The sequence below is a fragment of the Ranitomeya variabilis genome, chromosome 1 (genome assembly GCF_051348905.1).
Source record: "Ranitomeya variabilis isolate aRanVar5 chromosome 1, aRanVar5.hap1, whole genome shotgun sequence".
Classification (NCBI taxonomy): domain Eukaryota; kingdom Metazoa; phylum Chordata; class Amphibia; order Anura; family Dendrobatidae; genus Ranitomeya; species Ranitomeya variabilis.
The window spans coordinates 299,880,987-299,902,719 of record NC_135232.1 but is presented as its reverse complement, the minus strand read 5'-3'; the positions used below and the strand labels follow the sequence as shown (position 1 = coordinate 299,902,719).

The window sequence follows — 21,733 nt, the reverse complement described above, 5'->3', positions numbered from 1 at the left end:
TATTTATCACCCACTCCTGGTTTTGGCTTAAAAAAACTGAGGTAAAATACTGATCAAATACTGATAGTGTGACCGTAGCCTTACAGGACTGTTATTACACCACCATGTCAGTCAGGTTATGGACACATGCAATGAAGTCCTCCTTCCACTAGTAATTACATTAGTGGATCGGTTGGAGGAGGTCATTGGCTATATAACCAGATCACCATGTAAGGTCGCGATAAGAGAAGGAACAATGTATCTATGGGTCCGGGGGGGGGGGGATAGGGCATCTTTTTTATTTTTCCTGAACACTTAAGATACTTGAACAAGCAAGTCTCACCTGACAAATGAAAGAAAACATTATACGCGAGAGAATTCCGTCCATAAAAATCAAAATCTGAACAGCCCAATTGTATAACACTGGCCTTAGTACTGTCCTTTGTCAAGTTTTCTTCACGGAAAGCACCCAGACTGGAAAATACGCTTGGGTGAACAAAATCCTCACCCCCACCTTCCCCAATCCTGTTTTCACCTTCGTGACAGGGCTACATTTTACAATTCTGACCAGTGTCACCACAAGCTGGTGTTTAACTCTGAGGTAGATGATTTATACGTTACACACTTCAGGAACCATTTCAAAGTTGGCAACCCCTTTAAGAAGGACAGCTCACTAATTCTTGACAGGGTATACAATTATTTATCAGTCCATTTTGTGAGAGAAATTGTATAATTTAAAGATCTAGACATCAGGCGCAGGGGTGTAGTTGATGCCGTGCAGGATCAGCCTTGGGGCTCATGCACATTACTGATTTTCTCATACGAGTGCCATCGGGGGTTTTCACAGGTAACACTTGTACTTCTCATATACTATGGAGCTGTGCATGTCAGATATAGATCTCCGTGTCAAAATCGGCAACAAAAGTTTATGGGTCCACAAAAAAAAAAAATTTGGACAGCACCTGGATGACATTTGAGTGTTGATTTTCCCAAGATAGACTGGAGAAGGGGAACTTTTTTTTTTCCCCTCAACAAAAAACTGATGCCACTCTCATCAAACGCTGCTCAGAATAACCACACAGTTATTATCTTTTGATGTGGAGAAAACATTATGCAAACAGGGACCGGGAGCTGCACACAGCCAGTCAGTCCCTAAATTTGCGGACAAGACTGGCCCACGTTTTACAATGGCTACAGAAATATAGCGTGGAAAAGAATTGTAGATGGACCTGCCCTCTGACCCACAATAACCCTCTAAATACTAGTGTAAACCTTTTTTTACACACACAAAAGACTATAAATTGAAAGACTGACATCTGTTCTGTGTTTGAGACACTCCTGGTTTTGGCATACAAATACTGGTGAAAAATACGGATGTGTGAATGAGGCCTTAAAGAGAAGTCTTCCAAAAGTAAGATGCCCAAGCGAGGTAGTCGTGGGCGAGCTTCAGTTCCCTCTCGCTTCGGCATCCTACAGACATCTCGTGTCCCAGTCCTGGCGTGCTGCATCACACTTCTGGCCTGCAGGCCTCTTCTGACTCCAGGAATCCCTCTTCTGCAACCAGGGCAGCAAACAATCCCGGGAACACAAGGTTCATTAAAACAGCCAAATGTTTACCTGATGAATGGCAGTATGTACAGGCAGGTACAGGAGGATTAACTACTTAGTGACTGAGCCAATTTGGTACTTAATGACCAGGCCAATTTACAATTCTGACCACTGTCAGTTTATGAGGTTATAACTCTAGAACGCTTTAACGGATCCCGCCAATTCCGAGAGAGACTGCTTTTTCGTGACATATTGTACTTCATGTTAGTGGTAACATTTCTTCGATATGACTTGCGTTTATTTATGAAAAAAAAATAAAAACTAAAAAAAAAAAAAATGGCGAAAATTTTTAAAATTTTGCAATTGTCAAACTTTGAATTTTTATGCCCTTAAATCAGAGATATGTCACACAAAATAGTTAATAAATAATATTTCCCGCACGTCTACATCAGCACAATTTTGGAAACAAAATATTTTTTTTGAGAAGAATTTATAAGGGGTAAAAGTTGACCAGCGATTTCTCATTTTTACAAAATCGATTTTTTTTTATTTTTTATTTTTGGGGTGGCACATCAAATTTGAAGTCACTTTGAGGGGTGTACATGAGAGAAAATACCAAAAATGACACCATTCTAAAAACTGCACCCCTCACGGTTGCTCAAAACCACATTCAAGAACTTAACCATTTACGTGCTTCACAGGAACTGAAGCAATGTGGAAGGAAAAAATGAACATTTAAGTTTTTTTTCACAAACATTTTACTTCAGAACCAGTTTTTTTATTTTCACAAATGTAAAAAGAGAAAATGAACCATAAAATTCGTTGTGCAATTTCTCCTGAATACGCCGATACCCCATATGTGGGGGTAAACCATTGTTTGGGCGCACGACAGAGCTTGGAAGGGAAGTAGTGCCGTCTGACTTTTTCAGTGCAGAATTGGCTTAAATTGAGTTTGGACGCCATGTTGTGTTTGGAGAGCCCCTAAACAGCCTAAACACTAGTAACACCATTTTGGAAACTAGATTCCCCAAGGAACTTATCTAGATGTGCGGTGAGCATTTTGAACCCCCAAGTGCATCACAGAAGTTTACAACGTAGAGCCGTGAAAATAACAAAACACATTTTTTTCCACAAAAATTACCTTTTTGCCCCCAAATTTTTATTTTCCCAAGGGTAACAGGAAAAATTAGACCCCCCAAAGTTGTGTAATTTTTCCTGAATACATTGATACCTGATATGTGGGGGTGAACCACTGTTTGGGCGCACGGCAGAGCTCAGAAGGGAAGGAGTGCCATTTGACTTTTTCATTGCAGAATTGGCTGGAATTGAGATTGGACGCCATGTTGCGTTTGGAGAGCCCCTGATGTGCCTAAACAGTGGAAACCCCCCAATTCTTACTCCAACCCTAATCCCAACACACCCCTAACCCTAATCCCAACCCTAACCATAACCCTAACACATCCCTAACCATAACCCTAAACATAACCCTAACCACAAACATAACCCTAACACACCCCAACTCTAATTCCAACCCTAACCCTAATCCCAACCCTAACACCAACCCTAACGGGAAAACGGAAATAAATACACTTTCTTTATTTTATTATTTTTCCCTAACTAAGGGGGTGATAAAGGGGGGTTTGATTTACTATTTCTTTATCTATTTTGATCACTGTGATAGACCCTATCCAATAAACCAATAGGAAAAATCTCCTATTCTTGCGGGGTGCCGGTCAGCAGATATCGGCAGGAGACCGGAAGAAAACGCTGGCGGCAGGAGACCGGAAGAAAACGCTGGCGGCCATAGAGGGAAGCAGGGGGCCCCAGGGACACCGGGGGGTGGGGGAAATCGGGAACCCCATTTCTCTCTCCTCTGATGTGCGATCACATCAGAGGAGAGAGAAATAAAATGGGAAATCTGACTTTTTTCTTTTTTTTTTTGCGGTCGCCGTTATACCGTTAATAACGGCGATAGCAACCCCGGGATCAGTAAAAACTGATCCGAATCATGTTCTCTGGGGTTTGGCACCACTGTTGCCACAAGCGGTCAGGGATCAGCCACACCTATGCCAATAGGAATACAAAAATCAAACAAAAACTGCAATGCACACTGTGGTCCCATCTCTATATCTCCGAATATAAAAGCCAAGTATACTGGTTATGGAATAGCCCGCTCACTAGCTAAACCCCTTTCCGACATGTGGCATAATAGTTCCTTTCCGGGCACATGCCAGCTGATCTATACAGCGGACATGTGTCTGCAACAGCCACGGGTGAAATTGTGATCCACCCACAGCTGTTAACTAGTTAAATGCCGCTGTCAATCTCTGATAGATATTATGTATACTCCTCCTCACATGTAAAGCAAAATGGAATAAATGGCACTATAAAAATTAAATAATTTAATTTGCGCTTACAGGAATTGAGTCACATTATGGGTTGGCATGACAACCAGAGGTGTGCAGCAGACCTCAGATTGTCATTGCCAGATAGCTATGAGCGCCAGCCCGTGGTCAGCGCTCATAGCAAGTGAGCATTTCTGCTACACACATTCGATCTGATCATCTCCTGTGTGTATCAGAGGTGATCAAAGTATTGCAGCTTCCATTCTCCCATGGAGACTATTGAAGTATGCAAAAAAGTAACAAAAAAAAAGTTTACAAATATTTAAAAAATATAAAAGTTCAAATCACTCTCCTTTCACGCCATTCAAAATAAATCAATGAAAAAAAAAAAATCAGATATACAAATATTTGGTATCGTCGCATTTAGACTCGCCCGATCAATATATATATATAAAAAAAAGAGAATTAATCCGATCGCTAAACAGCGTAACGACAAAAATTTAAAAAAGCAAGAAGTACAATTTTTTTGACGTCGCTACATTGCACTAAAATGCAATCACAGGCAATCAAAAGATCGTATCTACACCAAAATCGTGTCAATAAAAAAGTCAGCTTGGCACGCAAAAAATATAAGCCCTCCCACAGCCCCAGATCATGAAAAATGGCACTTTTTTTTTTAAACAAATTTTCCATTTATTTATTTTTTTAAAGTGGTGAGAAAAAAAAAAAGAAGAACCTAGACCTTTTTGGTGTGCGAACTCGTAATGACCTGGAGAATCATAATGGCAGGTCAGTTTTAGCAAACATGTAAAAAAATAAAAATAAAAATAAATAAACACAACTTTGGAATTGCATTTTTTTTTGCAATTTCAAAGCACTGATTTTTTTCCCCATTTTCCAGTACACGATATGTTAAAAACCAATGGTGTCGTTCAAAATTACGAGTCTCGCAAAAAATAAGCCCTCACATGGCCATATTGACGGACAAATAATAATAATAATTAAAAAAAAAAAAAGTTATGGCTCTGGAAAGAAGGGGAGCAAAAAAAAAAAATGTCATTAAGGGGGTAGTAGTCTGGAGTTCAAATTATCCAATTAGTGAATGAATCCATGCTGCAGAGTATCGCAACACACTCGCTGACAGTCCTGCTGGGCAAATTCCGTGCAAATGGTCTGGACTGATTAGGGCGATTGGAGTGGAGAACGATCAGTGTAGCTCGGAATTGTGGAATTTAAAAAATTAGTCCTATGGCTCCCAGTATCTGAGCGGCGCTCCGGCCGGCACAACCGTAGCAAACAAGGTGCTGCAAAAACTTCTCTATGATTTGTGATGTCATCAAACTACGGAAGGTTCAAAGAACAAAAGGAAACCAGTGATCCTACGCGTTATGAAGGATTCTTCTGCCTCAGAGAATAGGTTTTCTCCATATCTACAAGTGTATGTAGATGGCAGTTCACTCAGACTAATTGTTAAAAGGGGTTGTCCACTACTAAGACAACCCCTTCTTAAACTAAATGTTTAATAGTAGAGCGTATACTCACCTCACGTGCTGGCGCTGTTCGCGGTCCCGGGGCTGTGATGCGGTGGAATGACATGTGATGCCGGTGCCCAATCAGCGCTGGCATTACTGTCCCCGCCTTAGAACAAACTGAACATGAAGAGGAAGTCGGAGGAGATCAGCTGCAGTCCAGACTGCCTCACCGTGTTCAGTTTGTCCGAAGACGGAGACAGTGATTCCAGAACAGATTGGACGCAGGGGGTCACGTGTCACAACACCACATCACAGCCTCAGGAAGAGCGAGTGCCTACACCGCGGGAATGACACCGGCACGGGAGGCGAGTATAGGCTTTATTATTTTATCAGGGTTGAACATTTAGATTAAGAAGGGTTGTCCTAGCAGAGGCCAGAGGACAACCCCTTTAACCCTTAAAATCGGTCATATTTGATCTACTGCATAAAGTTAGCTACGTTTAGTCCAGCATACTCAGCTTTTATATTTAGAGATAGAGATGGGACCACAGCGCACATTACAATTTTTGTTTATTGCTGTTAAATGTACTTTTGTCAATCTTTGGGCAAATGTAAATGCAGCTCTGGACTAAACTACAGACTCTAACCAAGAATGATCATAAGATTAGTAATGCAATGTATTCATATTGTGGCGACCGTACGGGGATCTCGTTTTATTAAGAGAAATATTGGATTCAGTTATTAAACCACCAGAAATAAAGAATTTCTATTAACCATCACAGGCACAGGGGAAATGAGCCTGCTCAAGGCTATAGTCACACCCAAGATATCTTGGGCCTGTTTCACATGTCAGTGGCTCCGGTACGTGTGGTGACAGTCTTCTCACGTACCGGAGACACTGACTCACGTAGACACATTAAAATCAATGTGTCTCTGCACATGTCAGCGTGTTTTCACGGACCGTGTGTCCGTTTGAAAAACACGAAGACATGTCAGTGTTCGTGGGAGCGCACGGATCACACGGACCCATTAAAGTCAATGGGTCCGTGTAAAACACGTACCGCACAGGGATGATGTCCGTGTGCCGTGTAGGAGACAGCGCTAAAGTAAGCGCTGTCCCCCCAGCATGTGGTGCTGAAGCCGCCATTCATCCCTTCTCTCCAGCAGCGTTCACTGGAGAGAATGATTTTTCATTCCATGTTTTTTTTTTTTTTTTGTGGTTAAAATAAACTTCCCGGCAACCTCCCCCCTCCCACCCCCTGTGCGCCCGCCCGCTGGAAATAAAATACTCTATGGGAGGTGGAGCCGCATATTCATCACTGTAATGAGCGGCACCACGTGACCGCTCATACAGGACAAGCTGCGGCGCTTAGAGGAAGCAACGAGGGAGCTGGGTGAGTATTTTTTTCTATTCGCCACGACAGCACCCACTGAGAGGGGATCCGCCCCTAGGAACAGGAAACCTACAGAGAGATAAAAGGGGCGGCCCCCCCTCGCTCCTCAGTTGGTTTCCTGTTCCTAAAGGGGAACCCACAGAGAAGATTCTCTGAAGCTTATAACAAGAGGAAAACTGGATGCCGCCTGTGCGTCTCTGCTGAGCAACAGGGGCTCCAGAGCGAGTGAACAGAGTCGGGCGTTCCTGTTGGTTCCCCCCTCATCTGTTATGGTCGGTGGAGGACAACGATCTCCCTGCTGGGACATCGTTGTAAGGGACGGCCGGTGATGCGGTGTGCCTGGGCTGACCGAGTTACCTGAAGGTAGCAGGTTTCCGGACCCAGGTGGCGATACCCTCCGGAGTGTGTGGAGTGGTCATCAGCTGTTTCCCCAGCCCCTCAGGTATGGCGGCGACATGGGTAAAGGTAGCGCTTGGAAAGCCGGCCGGCTGCGATGCCGGCGCATGCGCAGTGGAGCCGCATCTCGGAAGTAGATCCCTGCCCCCAGGAGGTCAGCAGTCTATTTCCGGGGGAACCGCCATATTGGTTTCCTCTGGCGGTTTCTCCATGCCCCCTGACGCTGCACCAATGATCAGGTATAAAAAAAAAAAAAAAAAAGAAGGGGGAAGGGGGTGTGTGTGTGTGTAAATCCTACACTATAAATGGCACATGAGCAGGGACAGACAGCGCGCTATCATGTCATCCCAGGAGGAAGTCTCTGTGCGCCCTATGGAGGACCTACTGATTCCCAGTAGTGATACCAGAAATAAGAATGGTGGACACTCTAAAAGGAGTGATTCCACTGTGAAATCAGGAGGGAGATCGTCCCGTTCCACACCCCAGGCCAGGCAGACCCAGCAACCGGTAGATACAGGTGCTTCTGGGTGAGTGTTGTATAGCTTCAAGAGAGCTTATAAGTATTTCCTCTGCTTATGTTTTAGGCAAAGAGGACGGGGAAAACAAAGCATAAACAATGTGCTATATGTACTGAGCCCCTGCCTGACTCCTATCTTAAAAAGCTGTGTCAAGCCTGTATAATCAACACCTTGCAGCAGGAGGAGTCTGTTAAAATGAATGACATACGGCTTATAATTCGGGAGGAGCTGCAGTCGTTAGGAGGGGGCCCCTCTGTTAATGTGGAAAAAAGGAGTAGGAGAAAGTCCTCACCTAAAGCTGACACGTCAGCAGAGAGTGGAGAGGTGGATTCGGATGTGTCTCAGTCATCTGAATCATCAGGGGAACAGAACTATGTCTGTTTTCCTACTGACGGTGTCAACAACTTAATAAAGTCAGTAAGAAGTACGATGGGGTTGGCCGAATCAAAAGAACCCCAAACGCCTCAGGAACTTATGTTCGCTGGTCTTTCTCAGCGGAAGGGCCAGGTATTTCCCGTAAATCAGGCCATAAAAGACCTCGTTAAAAAAGAATGGGGTAAAGGGCAAAAGGGGTTTGTACCAATACCCTGCAAGAGACGCTACCCCTTTGATGACGAGGATATGGATTCCTGGGCTAAAGTACTGAAAGTCGATGCAGCAGTAGCGTCTACATCTCGCCGTTCCTCTTTACCTGTAGAGGATGCAGGCTCCTTATCTGATCCCATGGACAGAAAATCGGATGCACTCCTTAAGAAATCATGGGAGGCCTGTGTTACTGCTTTCAAGCCAGCAATCTCAGCCACGTGTACCAGTAGGTCTATGCTGGTTTGGTTGGAGCAGCTGGACCAAAATATCAGAAACGGGGTTTCTAGAGAGAAATTACGTGCATCAATTCCCTTGATAAAAGGTGCTGCGGCATTTATATCCGATGCCTCCGTGGATTCTCTCCGCCTGGCGGCCAGAACAGCTAGCCTCTCCAATACTGCTCGCCGAGCTTTATGGCTAAAAAACTGGAAGGGTGATGCCCAGTCTAGATCCAAATTATGTGCCATACCCTGTCAGGGTGAGTACCTCTTTGGAAGTGTGTTGGATGAAATTCTCACTAAGGCAGGTGAGCGAAAGAAGGGCTTCCCTAATCCATTTGTTCCTTCTTACAGAAGGGCATTCAGGAAGCCATCATTTGGCAGAAAGGGAGGCTTTAAAGAATGGAGGAACAAAGAGTTCAGGCAAAAGGGCAATTTGTTCAATAAACGTCCCTTCAAACCAGCTGAAAAATTCCGGGAACCCTATTCCACCAGTGGGCGGTAGACTTCTAGGGTTTATAAATCAATGGAATAAAATAACTGTTAATCCATGGGCCTTAAAATTAATATCCTCAGGCCTCACCCTAGACTTTATTCGAAAACCTCCGGATTCCTTCCTGCTCACCTCCCTAAAGTCCAGACTACAACAGGAAGCACTGGAGATAGAAATTAAGTCCCTTCTTGCCAAACGGGTTTTGATAGACGTTCCGTCATCTCAAACAGGGATGGGGTTCTACTCCCCCTTGTTTCTGATTACTAAACCTGACGGATCCTATAGAACTATATTTAATCTGAGAAGACTGAACACGTTCATAAGACCCAAAACATTTAAAATGGAATCTGTTCGGTCAGCCATTAAAAATCTGTTCCCAAACTGTTACATGGTAGTACTGGATCTTAAAGATGCGTATTACCATCTTCCTATACACCAGCAGTTTCTTCGGGTAGCAGTAATTATAGACGGGCAAATTCGTCATTTACAATATAGGGCAATGCCCTTTGGCCTATCCATGGCCCCTAGGGTCTTTTCCAAATTGCTATTGGAGGTAATGTCTTTTCTACGTTTAAAAGACACTCTGGTCATTCCATATCTGGATGACCTTCTAATTGTGGGGAAAAACTCCTTACAGTGTGAACAAAGGTTGGAGGAGGTGGCGTTTTCTTTACAAACGCTGGGCTGGATTGTCAACTGGGAGAAATCCAGACTCCAACCCGTCACTTGTCAGAGATTCCTAGGACTCCTTCTGGATTCAGTGGACCAGATTTGTCGGTTACCTGATGATAAGAAGTCTTCTATTGTTGGCAAAGTAAGCCTGGCAATCAAAAAACGTGGTATGTCTCTGAGAAATGCCATGTCACTACTAGGTTCACTGTCATCATGTATCCCTGCGGTTAAATGGGCACAATTCCATACCAGGCAGCTCCAGAAATTCATATTGCAGGAGGACATTAAAAATAAAGGACATTTAGACCGAACAATTTATTTTACATCAGAGGTAGTACACTCCCTTACATGGTGGTTAGATTGGGGAAATCTATCAGAGGGGGTACCTTGGGTCATCACCCCTGCTACCATAATAACCACGGATGCTAGTCCGGAAGGCTGGGGAGCACATTTTAGAGATCAGGTGGTTCAGGGCCTTTGGTCCAGATCAGAACTGACTAATTCCTCTAATGTAAAAGAATTAAGAGCCATATATTACTCCCTACTCCACTTTCTTCCCCAGCTACGAGGCTCTCACACAAGGGTCCTCTCGGACAACACCTCGGCAGTAGCCTATTTGAATCATCAAGGAGGTACACGGTCAGAAAATCTTATGAAAGTCTCATCAGACATCATGACCTTAGCCGAAAGTCATCTGTTGTCCCTATCAGCGGTGCACATCAGAGGCATAGACAACGTTCGGGCCGATTTCCTCAGTCGCCATACCCTTCATCAGGGGGAGTGGATGCTCAGCAGAAAGATTTTCAGATTGATAACAGACCGATGGGGAGTACCTCAAATAGACCTATTCGCAACAAGATCCAACCGTCAGGTCAAAACTTTTGCCTCCCTTTGCAGACTAGACAACCCCGACATATTCGATGCCCTTCAGGTGCCATGGACATTCGACCTAGCCTATGCGTTCCCTCCATGGAATTTATTACCAATAGTAATAAGAAAAATAAGGGAGGAGGGGGCAAGAGTTCTGTTGGTGGCCCCATTCTGGCCCAAAAAGCCATGGTTCTCCTGGCTCAGGGCGATGTCAACTACAGACCCTTGGATCCTGCCTCAGTCCAAGGACCTATTGTCTCAGGGACCGTTTTTCCATCCTCAGGTAAAAGGCATGAATCTGACTGTATGGAATTTGAGAGGCACTTACTAACTCTAAGAGGTTTTTCCAGTGGGCTTATAGATACTCTTATGAAGAGTAGGAAGCCGTCTACTACCCAAATCTATGTCAGGGTTTGGAAAAAATTCCTTCAATTTCATACTACACAACTTTCCGCTGAAGTACCTATAAATTCAATATTGGAGTTCTTACAAAAAGGGCTTGAGTTGGGACTGTCTGTAAATACCCTAAGAGTCCAGGTCTCAGCTCTGGGGGCACTCTTTAGTTATGATGTGGCGGGAGATAGATGGGTTTCGCGTTTTATATCAGCATGCGAACGCTCAAAACCTATTCATATACCACAGGTGCCTCAGTGGGATCTATCTCTGGTCCTAGATGCCTTGACACAAAGCCCGTTTGAGCCTCTAGATGAGGCCTCGTTAAAGAACATTTCGCTTAAGACGATACTGTTAGTAGCGTTAGTATCCGCTAGAAGAGTGAGTGATCTCCATGCCTTATCAATTGACCCTCCTTATCTATCCGTGACATCTGATAGAATAATTTTGAAAACGGACCCTTGTTATCTCCCTAAGGTAGCCACTAATTTTCATAGATCCCAGGAGATCTTGTTACCTACCTTCTATAAAGACCACTCAACTCCAGAAGAAGCCAGGCTTCATTCCCTAGATGTTAAGAGAGCTATTCTAGCCTATTTAGAGAAGACTAGAGACTGGAGGAAGAGTAGGGCTCTTTTTGTGTCTTTCCAGGGAAAAAACAAGGGTTCCAGAGTTACAAAGAACACGCTGTCACGCTGGATTAGAGATGCCATAGTCCTGGCGTATAAAGCTGGAGGAAGAGATCCTCCAATACATGTGGGAGCACACTCCACAAGAGCCGTGTCGACCTCCTGGGCAGAAAGGGCGAACGTGCCAATAGACCTTATATGTAAGGCTGCAACTTGGTCTTCACCAAACACCTTCTATAGACACTATAGATTAGATCTATCTGCTGCTTCTGACCTAACCTTTGGGGTTTCGGTTGTTGATTCAGTTAACCCACCCAGTATATAGTCTCTGAAAATCTCTCAGTGGGTGCTGTCGTGGCGAATAGAAAATATCGGATTACTCACCGGTAATGCTCTTTTATAGAGCCCACGACAGCACCCATTCAAATCCCTCCCTTTTCTTTTCTTTAGTTGCACGTGGTGCCTTGGTAGGGAGATGTAGATAATAAAGTAACATATATTTAAGATTGTAAATATGTACATATGTCTGAACCTGTTAAACAACTAAAAAACCTGGCGGCGGTTCCTCCTTATTCTCTGTAAAACAACTGAGGAGCGAGGGGGGGCCGCCCCTTTTATCTCTCTGTAGGTTTCCTGTTCCTAGGGGCGGATCCCCTCTCAGTGGGTGCTGTCGTGGGCTCTATAAAAGAGCATTACCGGTGAGTAATCCGATATATTTCCAGCAGGCGGGCGCACAGGGGGTGGGAGGGGGGAGGTTGCCGGGAAGTTTATTTTAACCACAAAAAAAACCCAAACACATTGATTTTTCATTCCTTCTCTCCAGCGAACGCTGCTGGAGAGAAGGGATGAATGGCGGCTTCAGCACCAAGCTGGGGACAGCGCTTACTGTAGCGCTGTCTCCTGCACGGTCCGTGTGGTACTCAGTCGGCACACGGCTGCCGCACGTGTGCCACACTGATGTGCCACATGAGCTCACGGACACAAGGACATGGATAACTCCGGTACCGGAATTATCTGGACGTGTGAGACTGGCCTTGCAGAAATTGCTGTGATTGTCACATTAATCTGACAGGTGTACGCAGGAAATCTATACATATGCTTGCTGCCAAAACAACCCCTTTCAGATGGTTGGAACCAATTTTTCCATTGCAGAAGTTTGTGACAAACATGACAAGTGTGAATATACAGTGGCTTGCAAAAGTATTCACCCCCTTGTGGCATGTTTCGCGTTTTGCTACCTGAACCTGGAATTTCCCTTTTTTTTGCAAGGGTTTTCATCAGTTCATGTAAAGATCAATGCCTACAACTGAACATTTTGCAAGCAGCTTTAGATAAGTCTCTATGAGCATTCCACTGGAATTTTTGCCCATTCCTCAAGGCAAAACTGCTCCAGCTCCTTCACATTAGATGGTTTCCTCTGGTGAACAGCAATCATCAAGTCTGACCACAGATTCTCCATTGGATTACGGTCTGGGCTTTGACTAGGCCACTCCAAAACATTTACACATTTCCCCTTAAACCACTTGAGTGTCGCTTTAGCAGTATGCTGTGGGTCATTGTCTTGTTGGAAAGTGAACCTCCGTCCCAGTCTCAGATCACTGACAGAATATCCCTGCATTTCACACTATCCATCTTTACCTCGAAGAGGACCATTTTCTTTGTCCCTGCTGCCGAAAATCATCACTACAGCATGCTGCTGCCACCACCATGTTTCACTGTGGGCATGGTGTTCTTGGGGGTGATGAGCAGTGTTGTTTTTTTTTCACTACACAGTGTTTACCTTGGTGGCCAAAAAGTTCAAATTTGGTCTCATCTGACCATAGCACCTTCTTCCATATATTTGGAGAGTCTCCCACATGTCTTTTGGCAAACTGAAAACCAGCCTTACAAATATTTGTAAGTAAAGGTTTTTTTCTGCCCACTCTTCTATAAGGGACACCTCTATGAAATGTACGGCTTATTGTGGTCATATAAACAGATACTCCAGTCTGTGCTTGGGAACTCTGCAGCTCCTTCAGGGTTACCTTTGGTCTCTGTGCTACCTCTCTGATTAATGCCCTCCTTGCCTGGGCTGAGAGTGTTGGTGGATGGCCACCTCTTGGCAGTTTTCTTGTGGTACCACTTTCTTTCCATTTGATGGTGCTCCAGGAGATCAGATATATATATTTTTTTTAATAACCCAACCCAAACTTGTACTTCTCAACTTTAGTCCTGACTTGTTTGGAGATCTCCTTGGTGCTGTTTGGTTAGTGGTGCTTCTTGATTAATGGTTTTGCAGCCTCTGTGGCCTTTCAGAAAAGGTGTGTGTATATACTGACAAACCATGTGACACTTAGACTGTATACAGGATGACTTCCTTTCACTAAGCATGTGACTTATGAAGAGAACTGCTTGCACCAGAAATTTTTTTAGGGGCTTCATCGCAAAAGGGGGTGAATACATATGCACATGCCAATTTTTAGTTATTAATTACTGCCTATATTTCTCTCTGCCTTCACCAACTTAGACTACTGTATTTAGTGCTGATGCATCACACACCAATCAGATTACAAAAATATTTGAACAGGTTGAACAAAACAGGTAAAAAATGCCAAGTGGGGGGGTGTGAATGCTTTCGCAAGCCATTGTACTCCATTGGGTGCAAAGTAATGAGAACTGCATCACTTTACCCGTGCAAATTCCCACATCTGTTTCTCACGTTCTATACTCAGATTGCAAAACCAGGCCCAACCATGGGTCTTCTGACATGAACCAGCACTCATGTGAATACCTGTGGTTTGGCTGGTTATTGCCACCTGAATAAAGAGCATGAAAAACTGATATGTGAAACGAGAAATTATTTTGTTTCTCGCTAATTAGATACAGTTTTTTTTTTTTTATCAAAAACTAAAAAATGATACTCATCGAAGACAACAGGTCATAAATCAAGAAAGAAAAAAACCAAAACAAAACAAAAAAAAAACAAACAGATGATTTTACGTGGGCACAGATGTCTGTTGAGAAATAAAAGCAAAAAACATGGTGACTAGAGCAGGACCTGAAAAATGACAGATTTGGGGACTGATAGGGGGTCACTATAGTATTACTTTTTTTTTTTTTTTTTTTAGCATTCTTGGATTCTTATTTTAAAAAAGCTCGGACAATTCCTTTGGGTTGATCGCTGGACTTCTGCATTAATTTTGCACTACAGCTCTAGGCCCTTTTGTACAGCAGGGCTGTTCCAATCCATCATTTTACAGTTTCAATTTGGCAATTCCTCTCCTACGATTGCCGAGTGTATTCTAGCTCTACTCGTTTGACAACGTCTGGTTATTCCAGTTTGGTAGTTTTGTTATATATACTGCATTATTACCAATCTGTACGTCATTTTATGTGCATCATCAAAAGGTTATAAGTCATTAAACACACTGGCAACTAAAGGCTGTAATAAATAATTTATGTTAATCATTCCATGACAAGTATATAGTTAAATGATCATAAGTCTATGGCTATAAGGAAGGTGCACGGTTACGCACAGAATAAATCACAATGTACGTTTATTATTTTTGACTATTCCCATCTATCCAGCACATAAGAAGTATCAGGGAAAGGAGAAGACATCAGATATCCAAAGTGATGTCTGAAATACACAAATGTCATTCATTCCTGATCACTGGCAAAGCATTGTTCCGCACAAACAGGAATCTATATGTAATCCTGGCAGAGGTCTCCGATGTGGACAATAGAAGGGCTTGTTACCAATGAAGAAGGCGACGTTTATTATGGACGACAACAGCAGACATCTAAAATAATGCCAAATAGAGTGTAGAAGACCAAGGGTTAGGAAGAATGTGCTGCGGATTGTACTCTACACATGCTAGACCTGTATGTTTTTGGCGCTGGCATCCTAGAAATGCATTTCTGTCATTCTACTGCTCCGAACATGAAAGCAAATGAGAAGGTAAGGTAAGGAAAAAAGGACCACTAATAACAGAGGGAAAAAATTGCAACACCAAGTACATCTCTATACTCTTCTAGCTTGGGAAGGTTTAAAGATCTTCCCAAAGGTTAAAAATTAGATATCTAAACTTTATGGACAGCACGGAGGCTCAGTGGGACACTGGGCACAAATCCCATCAAGGACAACATCTGCAAGGAGTTTGTATATGCTCCCCATGTTTGCGTGGGTTTCCTCCAGGTACTCCGGTTTCCCACCACACTCCAAAGACATACTGATAGGGAATCTAGGTTGTGAGCCCCATCGGGGACAGTGATGATCATGTCTGTAAAGTGCTGTGGAATATGATGGCGCCAAATAAGAATACAAAATAAATAAAACTCGTAACTTACATTTAAATGTGCTTTAAGAGCCAAGATATTGGGGTTAGACTCTAGGATATGTTATATCTGTATAAACACATACATTCATTGGGATATAAAATCAAACACAAAAATTAGAAATGGTGATAAAGGTGAGGACTCCGAACAAACATAGATGGAATATCTAGGATATGCCATGAATTGAGGGCGTAAAGAGGACAGTCACTGGTACACCAGAAATATATCCTCAATGATTCTTGAAGAAAAGTAATAAATTAATAATATTGTTATTATAGTAGACAAATTACCTCTCCTTATGGAGACACACACACACACATGTAACGCTACGTCATAGTGTTGATCGTTTTCTTCTTGGACAGCACATGGACCCACAGAGTTTCATTGATCTATACACACAAGTTTTTAACAGTGGATCTGTGTCTCCGGTCCATCAGTATGACCTATTCCGATCATATTTAGCAGATCCGACTTGGCCAGTAAAGTCTATGGAGATCAGTGTAAAACAGACGACACACAGTAGACACTTTGAACTTCCTTCAGAGACCCATCCAAGTGTCACCAGATTTTAAGAGATACATACCGGTAGTTAAAAGTCAATGAACAAGAGTTCCTACAGTCTACCTTCTTCAGTGAAAAATAATACTAGGAGGGCACCAGAGTACCCCCCCCCCCCCCCAAAAAAAAAAGGCAGCTTCTCTCGGATGATAACACACATGGAAGTGTGAATCCAGCCTACGGAGGGTCCTGATAATCTGCATCTCAGTAAATGTGTCCGTACTTCCTTTCCTATGTTACAATTTTGGAACAATGCTGCAAATAGACGATCCTTCCTGGGTTGTAGAGGAGCTGGACTACGTTTATAACAGGACTATTGTGTGTAGCCGTACTCTTAGTGTAAATGACAGTATACTAGCAATCTCAATATAGACAGATAATGGTGGTCATTAATGATACCTGGATTGAGGAGCAGGACCTATTCTTTCCATAGTAAAGACTCCGTGACATTTGAGGGAAAGTATAGACAGATCCTATTACTACTCACATTTCAGATTCTGTTCCTATGATGTAGCAGAACAATAGACTCAGATGTAAACTCAGCCTAAGGCCGGGATCAGACGAGCGCATGAAACGTCGGACGACCTTCATCTGTAGTGTCACACATGTGCCATCCGAGTGTCCACCCTTTACACCTGGATTTATTCATCAGCTTGTAAAATGGCACGCTTCCTCAGTTAATAATGGCAAAGTGTCTTTAAAAATCGGATGCAATACAGATCATCCATATGGAATCCGATTTATTTTTGTGCACCCATAGAATTGAATAGGAAAGTCTCAACCAAAATATTAAAGAATAGTATGCGCTGTGGGGTTTTTTATCCCCGCACAGGCACTTGGTCCAGTTAAAAAAAAACAACAAAAACCTGTCATATGAATAGCGCATTGAATTACATTGGTCAGTGTGCTGTCTGATTGGATCATGGGCAACAGATGCCTGTATAAGGCTGGGGTCACACATGCGTGTTTTACGTACGTAAGAGCGCAAAAACTACGTACGTAAAACTCGCATTACATACGGCACAATGCTTCTCAATGGGGCTGCTCCTATTAGCCGTATATTACGGTTCAGTATTATATGGCTTTCTACGGCCGTACAAAATCACAGCATGCTGCGTTTGTCAGCGTATTGCGCAAATAATACGCCAATGAAAGTCTATGGGGGCGAGAAAAATACGGATTCCACACGGACCAGCAGTGTGACTTGCGAGAAATACGCAGCGCTGTTAGTGAAAAGTCGGTAATTCAATTGCCGGCTTTTCATTTCTCCTGCACAAACCCGACAGGATATGAGACGTGGTTTACATACAGTAAACCATCTCATATCCCCTTTTTTTTTGCATATTCCACACTACTAATGTTAGTAGTGTGTATGTGCAAAATTTCAGCGCTGTAGCTGCTGAAATAAAGGGTTAAATGGCGGAAAAAATTGGCGTGGGCTCCCGCGCAATTTTCTCCGCCAGAGCAGTAAAGCCAGTGACTGAGGGCAGATATTAATAGCCAGGAGAGGGTCCATGGTTATTGGCCCCCCCGTGGCTAAAAACATCTGCCCCCAGCCACCCCAGAAAAGGCACATCTGGAAGATGCGCCTATTCTGGCACTTGGCCACTCTCTTCCCACTCCCTGTAGCGGTGGGATATGGGGTAATGAAGGGTTAATGCCACCTTGCTATTGGAAGGTGACATTAAGCCAGATTAATGATGGAGAGGCGTCAATTATGACACCTATCCATTATTAATCCAATTGTAGGAAAGGGTTAAAAAACACACACACATGATTGAAAAGTATTTTAATGAAATAAACACAGCGGTTGTTGTAATAATTTATTGTTCTCTCAAATCCATTTGCAGTCCCTCGCTTGGCAACATAATAAACGCACAAGATACATACCTTCTGATGTACTGTCAGGTCCAACGATGTAATCCATCTGAAGGGGTTAACTAATATTACAGGCAGGAGCCCTGCTAATGCAGCTGTGCTCCGTGCCTGTAATCCCCGGCGAATGAATGAAATCTAGGTCATTGACCTACATTTCCTTCATTCGCGGTGATGCGCCCCCTGGTGGATGTCCTCATATGACCTGGAGCGTGGGAAAAAGTTCCCAGGCTGCAGTTCATGAGAACATCCACCAGAGGGCGCCTCACCGCGAATGAATGAAATGTAGGTCAATGACCTACATTTCATTCATTCGCCGGGGATTACAGGCACGGAGCACAGCTGCATTACAGCAGGGCTCCTGCCTGTAATATTAGTTAACCCCTTCAGATGGATTACATCGTTGGACCTGACAGTACATCAGAAGGTATGTATCTTGTGCGTTTATTATGTTGCCAAGTGAGGGACTGCAAATGGATTTGAGAGAACAATAAATTATTACAACAACCGCTGTGTTTATTTCATTAAAATACTTTTCAATCATGTGTGTGTGTTTTTTAACCCTTTCCTACAATTGGATTAATAATGGATAGGTGTCATAATTGACGCCTCTCCATCATTAATCTGGCTTAATGTCACCTTACAATAGCAAGGTGGCATTAACCCTTCATTACCCCATATCCCACCGCTACAGGGAGTGGGAAGAGAGTGGCCAAGTGCCAGAATAGGCGCATCTTCCAGATGTGCCTTTTCTGGGGTGGCTGGGGGCAGATGTTTGTAGCCAGGGGGGGCCAATAACCATGGACCCTCTCCTGGCTATTAATATCTGCCCTCAGTCACTGGCTTTACCACTCTGGCGGAGAAAATTGCGCGGGAGCCCACGCCAATTTTTTCCGCCATTTAACCCTTTATTTTAGCAGCTACAGCGCAGAAATTTTGCACATACACACTACTAACATTAGTAGTGTGGAATATGCAAAAAAAAGGGGGATATGAGATGGTTTACTGTATGTAAACCATGTCTCATATCCTGTCGGGTTTGTGCAGGAGAAATGAAAAGCCGGCAATTGAATTACCGGCTGTTCACAGATATCGCGCTGAATGAAATCTAAATACAGAATATATATATATGTGTCACAATGACATATATATATATATATACTGTATATATGTTTTCCCGAACATTTGAGCACATAAATCCATTAGATGTCAGTTTTGCAAGCCTGCGCGAAAATCTCGCAGTACGGATGCCATACGGATTACATACGGAGGATGCCATGCGCAAAATACGCTGACACACCCTGACTACGGATCACTATTTTGGGAACATTTCTCCGTATTACGGCCGTAGTACGGACGTATAATACGTGGCGTATTGTCTTACGCCATGTGTGACCCCAGCCTAATAGGCTGGTCTGAACGGGCCTTATGCTGGTTTCCATGTCCAACATTCACAATCTGAGTACAGAAAGCGATGTCCCGAAATGCTGTGGCTCTCCTGACCCAAATATATTATATATATTTTACATACACACACTTAAGGTGGTCAGTGCTGGGGTCCAGAGTTCAAATCCCACCAAAACCATCATCGGCAAGAACTTTGTACGTTCTCCCTGTGTTTGCGACGAGGGTTTCCTCGGGGTTCTTTGATTTTTTTCCCACACTACAAAGACATATGATGGGAAATGTAGATTAGGAGCCCCAATGGGGACAGTGATGATCACGTCTGTAAAGTGCTGCGGAATATGATGGTGATATACAGATAAACTAATACATGGAAGAGCTTCCATAGTGATCAGGTTCCTTCTTAGAAATTATACCAGCAATCTGATTGGTCAGTTGGGTCAAAATTATTTTATTTTTTATTTGCACCAATCTTTATAAAATCTTCCACAAAGACTTTTCTGGTGTTGAATCTATTGCTACATTCTTATAGGAAAGCATAACCGCAGCCTGATGGTGCACATTCCAGAATGTGGCGCTATGGGCTCACCATGTATCAGGGCATTGCCCCTCCGTTAGGCGCTGCCTCAGTTATTCCCATCAAGGGAATACTAGAGGAAAGATACTTCTAGAATACGGCTGTACACATTTTATGTGCCTAGCAGCGGGGGGCATGTGACAGGCAGCGTGTGACCGCGGCACATAATGGGGGGCTGCTCTCACCTGACAGGGGCATTCCGCAATGACAGGGTGTGAATAGGGATGTGCCATGTAAGCAGCTCTGGGAGTGGCAGAGACAGGTGGATTTTTATATAACAAGTTAATAATCACATGATGGAATTATTAGACGCCGTCACATATAATTAGATTTATTGCAGTCCCTACATCCTCTGGGCAGCAATCTGATCTAACACACTGATCCAGCAGAGTATCAGAGCCTTTGAGGAAGTAGCACAAGGGCTCAGCAGTTATCACAGGTAGGTATAGTCATTACTGACATCACAGGTCACACTGATACATAACGTGGCATCTACGGCACCGGTGACTACACCGACACTTACCGAAAAATGAAGGGAGGTGAGACACGGAGTCCAAGAAACTGCAGGTGTCTATCTGCTTATCGGCAGGTAAGGGCTTGAACTGGTGCTGAAGAAGAAGAGCCATGATGAGGCCCGAATGCAGAGCTCAGTGCGCCCGGTAAATGCCGCCTGTCACGCTCCTCACTCACTGCCCGGGATGATGTGACAAACACGGAACTATACTACTCAGCCCTCTCACCATACAGCTGACTGAGGGGGCGGCGCTAATGGATGCGTCGCAGCCAATCAGCGTGTAAATAACCACCAATCAGAAAATAGCACTCTTGACCGTCACGTCACCCACCTGGGCGACACTCGGCAGTTGTTCTTCTGACCTGTCAGCCAATGGGCTTCTCGCTGTAGAGTGGCGCTGGAGTTCACATCTGTGAATAAATAACAGGAGCAAGACGGAAGCGAAGCTTGGTCATGAAGAGTGAATGAGCGCTTTCCTCACACACTACAGGCTGACGGCTGCGGGGAGGGCGAGCTGCGGGGAGGACGAGCCGTGGGGTGGCGGGAGGGCGAGCCGTGGGGCTGCGGGGAGGACGAGCCGTGGGGGTGGCGGGGAGGACGAGCCGTGGGGGTGGCGGGGAGGGCGAGCCGTGGGGAGGCGGGGAGGGCGAGCCGTGGGGCTGCGGGGAGGGCGAGCCGTGGGGCTGCGGGGAGGGCGAGCCGTGGGGCTGCGGGGAGGGCGAGCCGTGGGGGTGCCGGGGAGGACGAGCCGTGGGGGTGCCGGGAGGGCGAGCCGTGGGGGTGGCGGGGAGGGCGAGCCGTGGGGGTGGCGGGGAGGGCGAGCCGTGGGGGTGGCGGGGAGGGCGAGCCGTGGGGGTGGCGGGGAGGGCGAGCCGTGGGGGTGGCGGGGAGGGCGAGCCGTGGGGGTGGCGGGGAGGGCGAGCCGTGGGGGTGGCGGGGAGGGCGAGCCGTGGGGCTGCGGGGAGGGCGAGCCGTG

General features: G+C 44.6%; 1 protein-coding gene across 1 annotated transcript in view; it reads right to left on the bottom strand.

Annotated features, from left to right (window-relative positions):
* Nucleotides 1-21,043, bottom strand: part of GLTP (glycolipid transfer protein) — a 61,969-nt gene extending 40,926 nt beyond the window's left edge. The window contains exon 1 of the mRNA XM_077295694.1: nucleotides 20,767-21,043. Within this exon, the coding sequence (XP_077151809.1) occupies nucleotides 20,767-20,869 (103 nt within the window). The 5' untranslated portion in view covers nucleotides 20,870-21,043. The remainder of the gene's footprint in view (nucleotides 1-20,766) is intronic.
* Between the last annotated feature and the right edge of the window lie 690 nt (nucleotides 21,044-21,733).